The sequence below is a fragment of the Hakea prostrata genome, chromosome 1 (assembly GCF_041222555.1).
Source record: "Hakea prostrata isolate BN-2017 chromosome 1, UWA_Hpros_2, whole genome shotgun sequence".
In the NCBI taxonomy this organism is placed as follows: domain Eukaryota; kingdom Viridiplantae; phylum Streptophyta; class Magnoliopsida; order Proteales; family Proteaceae; genus Hakea; species Hakea prostrata.
Window position 1 is genome coordinate 39,423,872 of NC_142600.1, and position 17,239 is coordinate 39,441,110.

At 37.5% G+C, this 17,239-nt stretch overlaps 1 protein-coding gene across 4 annotated transcripts in view; it reads left to right on the top strand.

Annotated features, from left to right (window-relative positions):
* The first annotated feature begins 344 nt into the window (after positions 1–344).
* Positions 345–17,239, top strand: part of LOC149028927 (uncharacterized) — an 84,459-nt gene continuing 67,564 nt past the window's right edge. For 3 of the 4 annotated variants that reach the window (XM_089139439.1, XM_089139457.1, XM_089139465.1), the window contains exons 1-5: positions 345–583; positions 1,368–1,458; positions 1,563–1,670; positions 1,992–2,027; positions 2,232–2,342. In XM_089139439.1, the coding sequence (XP_088995565.1) occupies positions 1,402–1,458; positions 1,563–1,670; positions 1,992–2,027; positions 2,232–2,342 (312 nt within the window). In that variant the 5' untranslated portion in view covers positions 345–583; positions 1,368–1,401. The other variant, XM_089139449.1, reaches the window with a different exon arrangement.

Here is a 17,239-nt window from a genome sequence, read left to right on the forward strand (position 1 = left end):
TTTAGGTAAATGAAATATAACCATCCTCCCTCATGCTTTTATAATAGTCTGAAACTAAGAGGTAGGGGTATTTTGGGTAAGAAAAATGTAGCCATTCTGCGTTCGTGCCTTTATAATAGTAGTATGACATTAAATTTTCTTTTTTTGGTAAAGAGTAGTATGACATTATAGGGGTACAAATACAATGGTAGTATGATAGTACGATAGGGGTGTTTTTGATAAGTAAAACGTAGCCATTTCCGTCAGTTCCCCCTCAGTTCGTGCGTTTAATGGCTGTATATATGAACATATGATATATGATATGATAGTATAATTGGACAAGTCTATCACTGTCAGAACGATGAACCGACACGCGAAGAAGAGAAAGAAAAAAGAGCGGAAGTGCCTCACTTTAACTGTTTCTCCCTCATTTGCGCTCCGCTCTTTTTCTCACTCTCTCTCTGTTTTTTTTCTCTCTCTTATTTTGCTTCTTTCCTGTTCGCTTCCTCCTCTATTTCCTGCCGAGGGTTTCCCAGGAAGGAGATAGAGAAAGCATTAATCTTGTTGAGACACAGGACTACATTTCTGAACGGGATTCCTCTGTGTAATATTGTTTTCCTCCATTACATATTTTGAAATCTTCGAGCTTATTTTTCTACTTCATCGTTCCAGAAATCCTGGTTTTTGGCTCTCCGGAAAACCTCTGCGATTTAAAACAAAAAAAGATCCAGTTGTTTGGCCTGTAAGGTTTCCTCATCAGTAGTAGAGTTTGAGCTACAAATGAAGTTAAATGCGTGGACATCGTTTGTTTACCTTTCCATCTTACTTGTTGCATCTCTTAAACAATAAAAGATTTCGTTGGAAGTTAATGAATCGCTCATTTTTGCCGAGGTGTCATAGTTACTGCCATTCTGTTTCGGTCGATGTTATGTTACTTTATCATCAGAAACAAAAGAAACTCCGAGTGAATTTTACCAATGCGAGGGATTCTTTCAGGGAGGATTCCTGAAATTAGAAAAAGGAAAACCAAGTTTCTCCATTTTATATATGCAACATACCTGTTCGAATGTGAATAGATGAGGTTTCCGATGTTAGCATTAATACTTTACCATCCCCTTTTGGTAAGGTCGTTTAGACGTACTCTTTGTTATGAGCTTTCCATTTCGGTTTCTTACTTAATCGAATCAGTCATTACATGTTATGAGCCATTTGCAATTGTGTACTTCACGCAAGCAGCTATGGGGTTCTTTTTAAGTTTTATTTCTATAGTTCACTCTTTGAAAGGTTGCTGAATATGTTTACAGGACTTCCCTACCCCTCTGGTCTTTACTCTCTAAACTGTTAAGACTATTGCTGATTTTGCTATTGGTTTTGCATGCTTATCTCAGAATGCTTGAGAAGAAGTAGAAGCTGTGGTCGCCTATGGGGGTGGTAAAACCTTGGAGATGGCTGTCAAGAAGCAAAAATATCTCTGATGGGGTAAAAAATAAAAAAGAGAATGTCCTAATATTACCCTTGTCCTTTATAGCTGATGGTCCTCTTGGTTTCTGATATTTTTATATGTATAATGGATTTGAGTGCAGGGAACACATGGATGTAAGATGAAACGGCTGCCTTTCATGGGAATTTTGTGCGCTGTTATGTTGTTTATTGTGTACAGAACCATTAGTTATCAGCATCTACAGGCACAGGTATTTCTTTTAACATGGGGGAAATAAGATTGTTTTGGGCAAACTTTCAAAATGGCTTGCTTATTACAAACGTGGTTGGCTGGAGAGATGATCACCCTCCTTCTCCCATCTCCTTCACCAACTCTTAAAAGAAAAGGAAAGAAAAAAATAAAAATGAGCATTCTATTATGTGGTAGTGACTGAGTGGTATGCACTAGTTTATCTTCCATGCACTTTATTCTGTTGTGCCATCCTGGCATTTGTCCAATAGATATCTTAACTATCCGCTTGTAGAATATTGTCTTTGATGAGCTTGCTGATGCTTTTCTCTGCAACTGTCAGATAGAAGATAGATTTCTTCCCTTTGACACAGTCAAGGTAATAACATTAATTGGTGCACATATCTTTATCTTTACCTTTTCATTTGTTTTCAAGCAATTTTGAAAGATATAATTTAATTTTTCTATTCCCTGGTCTCGTTCTTGAAACTTGTTGAAGTGATATCTTTCAGTATGCATGGTGGAATGTCTCTGTAATTTCACATGTCAACTTTATTATTTTTCTAAGAAGTCTCTGATTTAGGATGCCGAATTAGCTTCTGCAAATATGGACAATTTACCTCGCGGTATCATTGAAGAAAACTCAGATTTGGAGTTGAAGCCTTTAAGCTGGAGAAGCCACTCCACTTCAAAGGTAGTCTTTGATCTTAATTGACTAGAAATTTTTCAGTGTGCTGGATTGTGGGATCTCTAAATGGATTAGTTTGTTAAATATATTATTTCTCTCTCTCTCTCTCTCTCTCTCTCTCTCTCTCTCTTTGTGACAGTGAGAATTTTTTTCCCTTTCCAATTTCTTTTTCTTTTTTGAATTTGAGTTATTAAATTTGTCAGCTGAATGAAGTTTGGGGCCTTTGGGCACAATCTACTGAATAAGGTCTATGAAATCTGAAACACATTGCTGTATGATGTGCACGGCTACAGCTATGTGGTCCATCAAGAGAATCTTCCTTAGGCTAGGAGGAAATAAGGTGCTTGTCCCAGCACGCAAGTCGGTCCTTGTTGGTAGAGTTCTCTTTGACCTTCTGTTCCATTTTCTACTTTTGATTGTAATTTTGTGACTGCAGTAGTTTTGCAGTCAGAATATTCAGTAATAGGCTTCCTATAGCAGGAAGGATAAGAAAAATGATCATCTTGTAGTGTGGAATATACTCGCCTATGGCACAAGCTACTACTAAGATGTACCAGTGGAGTTTTGTTATTTCTATTGTATTATTTAACTGTTGTTATTTTGCAGTCAAGATATTCTGAAAGAGGCTTCCAATAATGCAAAGGATAAGAAACCCATTCATGTTGTGGTGTGGAATAGAGTGTCTTAGCACAAGGCCAATTTAGGTGTATCAGTGGAGTAGAGAGTCAATGCCTTGGGATATTGTATTGCTCTCTTGAGAATGGTTAGAGCATTTGATACTTGGGCAATATTTCATTTAGTTTTGACTGAGTGAAGTATCTACTGTGCTTCACGTTGGGTGGAACAACAGCAATATCAAATAGACTTTTGGGTTGCTCTGTTGAGAATGGCTAGAGCGTTTGATAATTGCCCAATGTTTCATTTAGTTTTGACTGAGTTAAGTATCTACTGTGCTTCACATTGGGTGGAACAACAGCAATATCAAATAGACTTTTGGGAAGTGACACTGAGTTACAGGTCATATCAACAGCTTCTTGAAGTAGGTAATGTTGGTGAAATAAGGTTTTAGCTTAACAAATGGTGTAGGGATGTGTTTAATAAAAAAAGTTCCCACTTTATAGTGGATTTCAGTTGCTGCACAAACTTTGGTCAAGGAATGCTCTAAGGACATTGCACAGAATGCTGTCTGGCCACACCAATTCAGGTTCACTTGATTGATTGGGAATTGGACTATATCCTTTACAACCCTTAACCTTTGTTCTACATGAGCTGGAAGTGTGACATAGCTATTCATCCATTTCACTTTTTTTTTGGATTGGATGGTCGTCAAAGCTCATTGAACAATTCAATAGGACGCTTTCACTCATAATCAAACTTAGGATTCTTGATGTAGGCTATATAGGAGACGAAACATGCATACAATCTTCTGATATGATAAAGATTTAAAGAACGGTGTGGTAGATGTTAAAAGATTAAGCAATAGGATTATAGCTATCAAGCTTATACTGATAGTGCATTTGCACCTCAAGTAAGACTAGATGAAAATCTAAAGTTACAATTTTGGAAAAATATGGATGGATTAATGCAAGGAATTCATCAAGGAGAAAAGATTATCATAAGGGGTGATCTAAATGAACTTATTGAGAAAGATAAAAAAGGCTATGAAAGTGTATATGGAGGATATGGTTTTTGAGAGAGAAATGAGGAAGGGATCTCAGTTTTAGATTTCGCTATTGCTCTTGATTTGTCTATCATAAATACTTAAAAAAGAGAGGAGCTTCTAATTACCTTCAAGTGGACATCATAGAATGCAAATGGATTTCTATTTAGCTAGAAGGTTAGATGAGTTGTTGTGCAAGATTGCAAAGTGATACTAGGAGAAAACTTAACCTGCACAACATTGACTAGTGGTGGTCTTGGATGTGTGTCTCATTCCACAAACTATTAAAAGGTGCGAGGTTAACTATCTTAGGATAAATTGGTGGAGCTTAAAAGGAGATTGCTTGTGAGATTAACTATTCTAGGATAAAGTGGTGGAACTTAAAAGAAAATAGCTAATATCTTTCACTAATGTAGTAGTCAAACAAAGAAATTGGGAATTTGAGGGGGTTATTAATATGATGTGGAACGAGATAGCTATGTATATTAGGAGGTGACTAAAGACGACATAGGTGAATCAAAAGGAAAGCAACATTCTTTTAGAGAGACTTGGTGGTGGATGGTGAGGTTAAAGTAGCCATTTATAATAAGAAAACTAACTTTAAGACATTGCAAAAGACTAAAGATGTAGAGGATCTACAAAGGTATAAGTTGGTTAGAAATGAAGTTAAAAAAAAATTATGGGAAAAGTAAAGGAATAAGAAGTATGAAGATTCATATAAATTAGGCAAACGCAAGGGGAAAAAACTACTTATAAGATAGTTAAATAGGGGACATGAAGGATAGAGATCTAAACCATGTTAGATGTATTAAAAGTGAAAATGGTAAAGTATTAACACTTGATGAGGAGATCCAGAAAAGATGATAAGTTTTTTTCTTTCTAGCCTACTAAATGAACATACTTGAAGTATTTGTAATCAGGATGATTACACCCATGGTACCAATTTTCAAACATGTATACAGAGAATTACAATGTTTGAAGTAAAAGAAGCTCTAAAGAGGATGAAAGTAGGCAAGGCTCAAGGTCCTGATAAAATCTTAATAGAATTATGGAAGATCTTAGGAACCTATGGGCTAGCTTTGTTGACCAAGTTGTTTAATAAGATTATGAGTGCAAGAAAAATGCTAGATGAATGGAGGAGAAGCATCATGGTCTCAATTCACAAAAATAAAGGAAGATGTAACAACTATAAAGGCATAAAATTGATAAGTTATACTACGAAATTATGGGCGAAGAGTAATTGAAACCTGTTCGAGATAAGAAAGCATTGTTGCAAAGAACCAATTTGATTTTATACCAAAAAGATTTATAGTTAGAGTTATGGTAAGGTATAGAGATTGAAATTTCAACTGAAATATTTGCATTGAAACTTGCAATGTTTTGTTTCCTCACAATTTTCTGGTGGAAATAGACCGAAATTTCATCTGAAACTGGTCAAATCATGTTTCAACCAGTTTGGGTTGATTTATTCCTTATAAAATCCTCTATTTTGGTCGAAACCTGTGAAATCTTACATGTTTCAACCTTTCTACCCTGGTTTGCAGCTTAAATTTCGACCTATTTGCTGATTTTTCTTGTATTTGGTGATTTCTACCCCATTTTCACCCCTTTTCCACAACTCATTTGCTTCAAACAGTTCTTTTACTCATCGTTTGCCTTCAAACACCTTTTAAGCCACAATGGTTATTCACGGGCCTAAACCCAAACTACAAAGGAAACTCCGAGGCCTAGATATAAGGTCTCTAGAGGCCCAGAAGTGGGATCCCCTGTGTTTGTCGGAAACAAAATGTGATGCATGGGCTATACTCAACAGTTCCAAACTTCCCTTTTTTTATTTTTGTTTGCCTTGAAAGAGCCATCACTTGATCTAGTTGGTCATTTTATTTTGTTGACTTGTTGGATATGTAACCATTTTATCAAACAATTTATATATGTTGATGATTCTATGTTGGTGTGCAATACAGTTTGTACTTCTTGGAGCCTGTCATTTGTTAGTATACTTGAATGTTGACTTTTCAGTAGGTTTTTTTTTGGCAAACTACCAATTTCGTTGTCTTTATTAGATGAAATGGAGGCCATATAAACCCCAAAACCTAGGGTCAAAACCTTGCTAATAAAGTATAGGTTTTAATCGAAATTTCGGTTAAAACCTTGAGATTTGGGTTTTTGGATAGGTCGAAACCAGCTTGAAATTGAAACCTTGATCCTTGGTAGAGAGTATAAGGCAGATCTTCATATAGTCTTTATTGACACAAAAAGCTTATGATGAGTCCATAGAGCATTAATTTGGCAAGTACAAGAGAAAAGAAATGTTGCAAAAAATATGTTGACACAATTAAAGATATTTATGATGGTTCAGTGACAATTATAAGAATAAAGGGGGACATGGTAGTGAATTCCCAATTACAACTGGGCTCCATCGATGATCATTTTTAAGCATATACTCATTTGCACTTGTAATGGATGATTTAACGAAAGACATTCCAGATGAGGTTCCTTGGTGTATACTTATTATTGATAATATTGTTTTCATAGATGATACAAGTAGGGATTAATACCAAATTAGAATTATAGAGTGCACCTTTGGCATTGAAAGGCTTTAAACTAGTACAATGAAGATGGAATATCTAGTGTGTAACTTTGGTCGTGATCGGACTGATGATGCGTTGGTGAGACTTAATGAGGAGATTCCATAAAGTGATTGTTTTAGGTGCCTTAGCTTAATTTTAAATAAAAAACGCGATATAGAGGATGATGTTTCCCAAAGAATTAAAATAAGGTGGATGGAGTGGAGAGGTGTATCTAGGGTCTTGTGTGATCAACATATTCTCTAAAAGATTAAAGGAAAATTTTATAGGACCATCGTACGACTAGCTAAGATGTATGGTGCGGAGTGTTGAGTTGTTAAGAAGCATCATATAGATAAACTTAGCATCGCAGAAATAAGGATGCTAAGATGAATGAGTGGCAAAATTAGGAAGGATAAGGTAAGGAACTATCATATTAGAGATTGACTAAGCTTTTTGATAAATGATAAGTTACGAGAAAGTCGATTGAGGTGTCATGGCCATGTAAATGGAGGCGTATAAATTTTCCTATGTGGATAAGCGATTTAATCTAGATCAAAAGAATTAGAAGAACTAGGGCAGACCTATGATAACCTTAAAAGACGTGGTGAGAAAGGTTATGCGAGGCTTAGGCCTTGTATCTATTATAGCCTCAAACAAAGTTTGATTGGAAGGCAAAGATCCATGTAACCAACCCCATTTAGTTGGGGAAAGGCTTTTTGTTGTTATTGTGCTTTTTGAGAGTTGGTAGATAAATCAATGGCCTTTGTCCTTATGGTATTGTGTGCTAAAAATTAATGGACGTCCATGAGAATTGATTGGGGATAAGAGATCCATGTGGTCAACCCTAGTTAGTTGGTCTTTGCTGGTGTGATGATGTATTCGTACTTGCAACTTCTTGGATCCTAATGTTAGACAGTTAAGAAGTGGTTCTTTGTTATAAGCAGTTGTGCCTTAGAGTTTATGTTGATGTTTTATGCCCCCTTCCCTTTTTATTGCTATTTAGTTTTCTCGACAATCATTTAGGTGTGTCCATGTTGTACCCCCTTCTTCCTTAACAATTTTCTTTTTGGAATTTCACTATTTTAAATTTGTTGTCTTATTGAGGCTTTGTAGCTTGTTAAAGGGGCAAGATGGTCCAAACTCTTTGTACACATGTTTAGTTTTGTCATGTTCAGTGTCTGTCAATCTCCACTACTTGTTTTTTACTCCCAAGTCACCAAGTTGCCTCTCATATAAGTACAATACCTAGAGATAAACCTTCTATCATCAGGACGTCCTGCCCAATCCACATCCGTATATGCGTCAATCTTCATGTAGTAGCTTTAAAGTACCTTAGGATTCGATAGACAACATCTAGGTGTGTAGAAAAGGGCTTATGCATATACTGGCTCTCTAGACTAACGACAAATGTAATATATGGTTTGAGTATGAGATAGGTAAATTATATAGTTGAGTATGAGATAGGTAAATCAACTTCCCAACTAACTTCTGATAGCCGGTCTTTATCTGTTGGTTCTCTTTTTGCTTTCAAGTGCAAATTGGGCTTGATGGGAGTTTCAGTTGGTTTGGACCCTAACATCCTAGTTTCAGTTAACAAATCTACAATATGCTTTCTTTAAGAAAGAGAAATACCATTGGCCGAATATGCCAGTTCAAGACCAAGGAAGTGTCTGTGTCTTCCCATATCTTTGATTTCAAACTTTGTTCACAAAAAATTCTTCTGGGCTGGAATCTCTTCTTCACTGCGCCTATTGATAACAGTATCATCTATGTTCAATAGTAGTATAGTTTTATGGTCAACATTGCCTTGTTTGTAGCTGATAGACACCATGGCTTTGTGGAACCTCTTAAATCAGGCCCTCGGAGACTGCTTCAATTCGTGCAAGGCTCTTTTCAACTTACACACCTTTCTATGAGCCTTTTTAGTGCCATGCTCTGGTGGTACATCCATAAATACTGCCTTTTGAATTTCTCCGTAAAGAAAAAGCATTTTTCACCTCCAAGTTGCTACAGACCTCATCCTTGACTTACTGCACATAAGATAACAACGTGTACTGCATTCCTTTTTGCAACTGGGGCAAATGTCTCTTGATAGTCAATCCTATAGGTCTCAGTGAATCCCTTGGCTGCCAATCTTGCTTTATATTTCTCCACAGTGCTATCTGCCTTATGCTTAATAACAAACACCCACTTGCATCCAACGGTTTGTTTTCTTGAAGGTAAGGTCACCAAATCCCACGTCTTGTATTTTTTCCAGAGCTCTCATTTCTTCATCCATTGCTTCCTTCTAGTTTGAGTGAGTCAGTGCTTTTTGCCATGTGTTAGGAATAGAATAAAGGACAAAGAAGAAACAAACTTTTGAAACTCTAGGGGTAGGGACTGATATTATATGAAATAAAATTGGAAATTGGGTATTTGGTTAATGTTCGTGGTTGTTTCTGCAGTGCAATTGGTAAGTCTAACGAAGAATCAGAAGCTGGTTCAGAAATTGATTTACCAAGAGTAGTCACTTTAGGACTGGGAGTAAGAGAAGTTGGTTCGAAAACTGACTTAGCAGGTGTAACCTCTTCAGGACTAAGGGTAAAAGCTTCTAGTCGGCTTGGTATAGTAGGGGAACCTTCTGTTGTTGATATATGTGGTAACTCCATCTTCCAAGTAAGGATCATCGTTAGGGATATTAGAGGGAATGGCCAAAGGAGGGGCAAGGACCAAAACCTCTTCACTAGTACTCTCCCCTTGAAGAGAGGTATGGGAAAAAGGGAATGTGTTTGTGGAACACTACATCCATGGACACAAGCATCTGCCCAGAGAGAGGATGATAACACTTATAGCCCTTTTGGGTAGCGGAATAACCAAAAATTTGCACCATAACCCACGTGGATCAAGCTTACCATGAAGATGATGATTTCTGGCAAAGGCAACACACCCGAACACTTTAGGAGGAATAGTAAAGTCTGCGAACAACGTTGTTATAAAACTTGGGATGACATTCGATTAATGAGATAGGCTGCAATAGGAATGACATCCCCCCAAAGCTGAGGTGACACACACATAGTAAACATTTTGGATTTGGCAACCTTAAGAAGGTGTCTATTTTTGCGTCTGGCACTCCATTTTGGGGTGAACTGTCGACACAACTAGTCTAATGAATAATCCCATGGTTTACAAGATAAGAGGGAAATTCCCTAGCCGAATACTCAGTCCTATTGTCAATACGCAGGATTTCCTCAGTGGCCCCTAATTGAGTAATAACAATTTTATGAAAAATTTTAAAATAAGAGAAAACATCACTCTTTTGGTGAAGCAAATAAACCCTTATGTTTTTTGTACAACAATTAGTAAAGATGACAAACTAACGATAATCAAAAGTAGAAACAACGCGAGATGGACCCCACACATCGAAATGAATAACAAAAATGAAATGTTAATATGGTTATTGAAAATAGGGTAGACATGTCTAGTCTGTTGCAAGCATGACAATGAAAGTCATTTAAATTACAACACTTAACTAAATTTGGAAAAAAGTATAGCTAAAGTGGATAAAGGGATGTGGCCTAAATGACGATGCTAGTATGCCACTGTAGTAAAGTAAAAAGAGCAGGAAAATCGGAACTAGAGACCTAGTCAATGTTGATGGAGACCTGTCTGGTAGATAGAGCCTCCCTGCTGTTTACAATTGCCAATTGTGTGCCCCGTTTTTAAGTCTAGAAACACAATGAAAGGGATAAAAGGTTATTTTGTAGTTTGAATCTCGAGTGATGCTATTAATAGATAAGGGATTAGTAGAAAAATCAGGAACATGCAAAACTAAGGATCACTCTAAAGAAGGTGAACAAATGACGGAATGGGAAAGAGGCCCATTGGCAATACGGACATTGTAATTCAAAGGAACAAAGGAGATAAGTGTGAGACAAACTAGAATAATCAATCATATGATTGGTTGCCCTAGAGTCAATTATCCATGAGGAAATACTTGTGGTGACACTGTGATAACCGAAGGTACTTGAGATGGGATGGATCTTAGAGGAGGGAACCATGACAAAGGCTATGCTGGCACTAGATTTCAGCATTGAGGAAAGAGGCGTTGCAACATTCTGATCTTTCAGATTGGCTAGATGGGCAGATGCTTGAATATTTTCCTTTCGATTCACATTCCTTCCCCCTCTATGGGAAGTGGTTGGGCGACCATGCAGCTTTCAACACTTGTCCTTGGTGTGACATTCTTGACCTCAATAATCACACTTAATTAGAGTTCGTGAAGAATCACATGTACGTGTCTAAGAGCCTCCTGTACTAGCCACTAATGTAGGTCGCTCTGGCATTTGAGTTGTTCCATCAGTGTCTAGCAGTTATCCTCTAGTGTCAACCATGACCTAGGCTTGCTCCAGGGATGGAACATGTTCCTATGAGAGGATGTGAGCCTATATTTGATCATATTCAATATTCAATCTAGCTAAGAAATCATAGACATGGAGTTTATCTTCCCACTTCTGATAGGTGGCAACATCAGCAACATAGGTTGGAGTGAAGAGTCCATAGAAATCAAAAGTCTGATATTATCCACGGCAAGGAAGAAATTTCGACCGAAACAGGAATTTCGACCTTGCAAAAGGCTGAAATTTCGACGTTTCGGTCGAAATTTCGATCGAAACTTGGACACTTTTTCGAAAATTGGAACTTCAATTTCGGGCCTCATATGGACTCAAAATGATTTGGATTCTTGTATACTACCTATTTCAAGCATAATGAACACAATGGAACTAGTATTTTGTAAAAAACAAAACTATTGAAAATTTATCATTTAAGTATACTAACAAATGACTGGTTCTGAGTTCCGACAAGTGCAAACTGTATTGCATTCATGCATAGAATCAACAACATACATGAATTGTTTGGTAGAATGGTTACATATACAACAAGTCAACAAAATAAAATGACCGACTAGATCAAGTGATGGTGTCTCAAATATATAAAGCTAAAGCCTATATATCATATATACATAAAATAAAAATACATAATTTTAGAAAATAATTATTAAAATATAAAAATGAAAAAATGGTAGCAAATAATAAAAAGATAAGTTTAACAAAACACAATTATAGATCATAGTCCTAGGCTAAACATATATTAATTTCAAGGCAATACAAGATCATTTAAGGCATGAACAAAACAAAAATAAAAAAAGGGGAAGTTTGGAACTGTTGGGTGTGGCTCATGCTTCACATTCTATTGTTGCTGGAGTTTCCTTTGTAGCTGTTGTGGCTTAGGAGGTGCTTGGAGGCAAAAAATGAGCAAAAGTGGTGTTTGAAGGCAAAGGAATAGTGAAAAGTAGGTGAAAATGGGATAGAAATCAACAAAAAACTAAGGAAAAACAAGTTGGAATGCTGATATGTCGAAATTTTGGTCGAAATGGTCAAAATTTCGGTCGAAATGGTCGAAATCTCCGAAATTTCGGTCGAAATTTGACACTTTTCCGAAATAATTGAAATTTCGTTTCGTTTTTTAAAAATGCAGACATTTCGACCGAAATTTCGACAATGTCGGTTGAATTTTCTTCTATGATCCACGGACTGTATTATAGTACTAGGCTAGAGTGAGCTCTTTCTGTTGTAGTTGTGCATTGAATCTTGAAAGATTAAGCATCATTCCCAACCTTCAAATAGGTTTCCTTGTCAACCTTCCATATTGTGGCAATATCTGGATCGAGGAGATAACTCTTTGCAATACTGGGTTTAATGGAATTAAGTCGAGATCCCATAACCAAGCATTCATCAGTCTCCCACTTGTTTTGTGTTGTACTGGGGGGGGGGGGGTTAGTAGATGTACTATGAAGATCTATAAGGCCACCAGCACCCAGTGGAAGAGAAACAAAACTAGACCATCGGAGATAATTAGTCCCTTTAAGTTTGATAGAGGTCATTTGGAATGGGAGAAATCATGTTCTTGTGAAATTGGAGTTTCCTTTATTTCAAATTTACTAGAAGTGGTGGAGATAACATAATGGAGGCATCGTAGAGAATCCAAAAAGTAATTGATCAAACGAAAATATCACAACATTAATAGGGGAAAACAAACCCTTGGTACGAGAGAAGTGCTCTCCACCAAGGGAAAAAGGCTATGGAAGGAAGGCAGTAGGTAAAAAGGTTTTAGAAGATGGAAACAAGGCAGCGAAGGCCCTTTGGAGGATTGTAGAGAGGTGGCGATACCTTAGGGTCCTTCTAGAAGGGGAAGGGAAGGCTGTCGGTGGAGTTCGAGGGCCCAAGTAGCCTTGCGGCAGAGGCGGGATGGCCTTAAGAGCCTCATGGCTGGGTAACGATGGCCGCAAGAGCGAGTAGAGACCTAGGACCTCTCGCTGGGGTGGCGTAGGTATGGCGGACCAGGCGGAGATGTTGATGATGGTCATAGGCCACTGTGGGAAGGGGGCAATGGTCTTTGAGAGAGGTGGAAGGGAAGGAGAAGGGAGGTGGGGCTTAAGGGTGTTTTGCAAGGATTCCTCAAATCTGTGGCTCGATACCATGTTGAATGGTCTGAGAAATCTTTAGTTATGTCCGAGTGACATAGCAGGCCTTTATTTAGAATAATAATATGACATAAGAAAAGAGATGTTCCCGATGTGGAACTGTTACAATAAAATATCCTTGACAGACAATTCTAACCTTCTTAATATTTCTACCGTATTACAACACCAACCAAGCCGTTGAATATGTATTGTACGACCACAATGATGACAATTCTTGACTTGTTTTGTATCGTTGGAGGAGTTGTGAGGACATGATTTTCTTCCAGCATTATTTCCACGATTTTGTCCTATACTCTGCCCGCTAGGGGCATGTCTTCAAGAAGTGCTGCGGGAATTAGTTGCCCAAGCTGAATTATTTTGTAGTGTTAGTGGACTCTCTCCAGGGTGGATGAAGTGGAGAGGTGCGTCCGGGGTCTTATGTGATCGGCATATTCCATTAAAGCTTAAACGAAAATTTTACAGGACTGTTGTTTGACCAGCTATGATGTACGGTGCAGAGTGCTAGGCTGTTAAAAAGAATCATATAGATAAACTCAACGTAGCAGAAATGAGGATGCTAAGATGGATGAGTGGCAAAACTAGGATGGATAAGATAAGAAACGATCATATTAGAGTTGGTCTGGGAGTTGCTCCCATAAGTGATAAGCTTAGAGAAAGTCGTTTGAGGTGGCACGGCCACGTTCAACAGAGACCTATAAATGCTCATGTTCGGAGAAGTGATATAATCCATATTGAAGGAATTAGAAGAGCTAGGGGTAGACCTAAGATAACCTTAGGAGAAGTGGTGAGAAAGGATATGTATAGCTTAGGCCTTGTATCTAGCATGACCTCGAACAGAACTGATTGGAGGGCAAGAATCCATGTAGCCGACCCCATTTAGTTGGGACAAGGCTTATTGTTGTTGTTGTTGTAGTGGACTCTCTGTGAAAACATGAAGTCTCAAAGATGTCAGCCAGAGTGGGAACACGATCACTACAAAAAATCTGTGCTCTAACTTCCTCAAGCTCCTTTCCAAGATCTCCTAGGAAACTCATGACAGCTAATTTTGCTCTTTGATTTTGCATGGTTTTTTCATCAGAGGAGATAGATAGAATAGAATTTAATTCTTCATACATTCTTTTAGAATCTGCAAAATACTGTGTATTATCTCTACCTTTCCTATCTACTTGATAAAAATCCTAGGATAATTCATCAATTCTAGCCAGAATATTTTGACCAGCACACAACACATTCAGATACTCCTATAAGTTCTTCACAGTCCTCAATTGAGTAACCAGATCAACAATATTGCTTGCCAAAAAGTGGAACATTTCCCCAACTATGTGGGCATCAATAATTGCCCAATTAACTTCATCTTTAGATGCTGTTTTAGTCAAGTGGTCTATTTGTCCTCGTCTAGTGAAAACAACTTTAACTGTAGCACTCCACTGGTGAAAGGTTGATAAGCCTTCCAATTTCTTTTCAGCCAACTGATGGGAGGATGAAGAAATAATTTCAGTCATGGTTTTTTTTTATTGTCACCCTTACATGAGGTTACTTCCGTATCCAAACAGAGTTATTTCAGAATCACAGAAAATAACAGACATCAGTCACAAATTACCCATGGACTGGGACTAAAATATCTTCCTTTTCCTAAGAAATAAAATTAGAAACACTCTGTAATCAAAATTAAGACCTAGAAAATCATATTCAGAACACCAAAATAAGCATGCTTCAGAGAATCAATCGCAGATTCAGAGCATGCCCAAAATCCCTCAGACTTCACAGTAAGCAAGAGAACCAACCCAGAAGTATTCAACCGGAAATATTAACCAGATCGAACAAGCCAGTGAGAACAGAACCAACCTAAAAACAATTGAACAAAGTATGAACCAGATCAAACCAGCCATTCAGAATGGACAATCAAACCAGAAATATGAACCAGCCAATCTCCAAAATAAAGTCTTGGAGAAAAAGGCACCAGAAAAAAAATTGCAGAGAAATCTCACACAGAGAAGAGCACAACTCCTTGATCAACCAAAGTAAAGCCTGGGTAGAGTTATCGCACAACTCTCCCCCTGAAGAAGAACATCCGAAACAAAAAGTGGTTACTAATCTCTTCCGAGAACAGACCAGGAGTTGCGCCAAGGGTTTCTTCAACAGCTATTGAAGTTTGAAAACCTCTTTACTGCATCAGATCTTCAACCAGAACACCGACAAGGTTGCTGTGTAAGATGCTGCATCAGATCTTCAACTAGAAAACCACTAAGGTTACAGCGTGAGGTGCTGCCCCTCTTCAATTTTCAGAATCCAACCCTCACACCAGGTGTGATATCTTTCCCTAGTGTAGAAGTAACTCTTTGTACTTGTAAAGCTTAGGATCGAAAGGGAAAATAAGGCCCACAGCTCTGATACCATATAATTTAGAGAACAAATAAGAAGGGAGGAGGAAGAAGAGATGGCACAAACTTGCTGTGGAGGCTGAGTATATAAATTGTGAGCTCCTCTTAACAGATCCACTATATATAGGCTGTTTACAGTCACATTTAGATTAGGAACCAACTTATAAATCCAATAGGAGTTGTAACTTGTAATCCCAAGCTAACTCAATCTAAGACTCCTAGCTTTTGCCCCTTTTCCCATCGTGAGTTAGTGCTTAATGCTAACTTACATTGGCTATATTTCTTTCCAATCCTGCCCTTCCTAAGAAGAAGCATTGGTGCTTGTTTAGGGAATTGAAGAAGATGGATGAAGAAAGTGTTACTTCACCATATATTAAACCGTATGGTTTTTATATTGGGAAATTTCAATACCACCCCTTGAGTTATCCATGAAGTTTAATGCTGCCCCCTGAGTTACACAATTTAATAGTCAGACAACCTATTACTAATACCGTTGGTCTCAGTTAGTTTATAATTATCCATTTCCAACATAACCCCTATATCTTGAGTTTAAAACACTGCTTGTGAACCATATCTCCCGAACTTTGTGAAGATTTACCATTGGGAGAGGAAGAAGTCGTAGACGGTAAAGGAAGACGAAGAAAGGAATTGAGTTGAGTGGTTATTCTTGTCTTCTCGGAAAGTTTAACTTGCTTATATTAGCATTTAATTGGGATTTCTTAACAGAAGGGGGTGTCATTGACATATTTTCACCATATAGGGGGTCTAATTGATTAATTGAAAAACTTAGGGGGGAGGGACTGAAAATTTCCCTTTTATATTTGTTTTTTTTTTAAATCTAAAGCATGATTGTCAAGGTGCAAGGCCACCAAAGCAATTGGGGCTCCGCCTAGGCGATTAGGCAACAAAGCTGCGCCTAGGTGGCAATAAGGCGACCAAAGTGGTTGGGTTTCAATACAACTAGTTTCTATAATAAGCTAACAAACATTAAATAATCACCTTCATCCAAAATTTTTTTCATTCAATAACCACAATTATGAAAAATTATCCAAAAAAAGAACACTAACATAAGTTCATCTCATCAAGCATCATAACAATGACTATGTACTATATTAGTGTGAAAACAAAAGTAGTAATTTTACATTTTTACTTACTTCTATGATAGTGTGATGCCAAATAAGTGCCTTGTGCATAGACCCTACGAGCATTCAACAAATGACCTCACTCTTCATTTCACCCTCAGTCTATATTCAACACTAAAATTAATATAATCCAAAAGTAATAAATAAGAAAAGTAAAGTCAACTAAAATGTCAAAAGTTAGTAACTAGTAATCCTTAGACTTAATGCTTAAAAGTCTTAAACAACCAAATACTTAATAAAGAAAGAAAATTCAAAAACACAAGTTCGTGCTAACTTCCAAGTTCCAAAAGCAAAGCTAATTGTTCAGTTCACAAATCACAACTTCAATAAGAAACTTGAATTCCAATCCCACAAAGCCAAATCATCTTCTTCTCTCGCCTCTTGCTGTCTTGCAGGATTCTTTGGTCGCATACCATAGTCATCCTCAATGTAAAGATCATCATGCACATCTGGCATCACTTGTTGATCTTGTTCTTCATCATTTGAAGACTCCTCATCCCTAACCATATTCCTATTAGTACTATGCTGTTGATAGGTAGAAAGGTTAGTTGTAGGTTGTGCAACTGCAGCCACTCCACTAGTTGACCCATCTTGCCTTCTTAGTCTGTTATGCCCTTGGAATGAAGAACT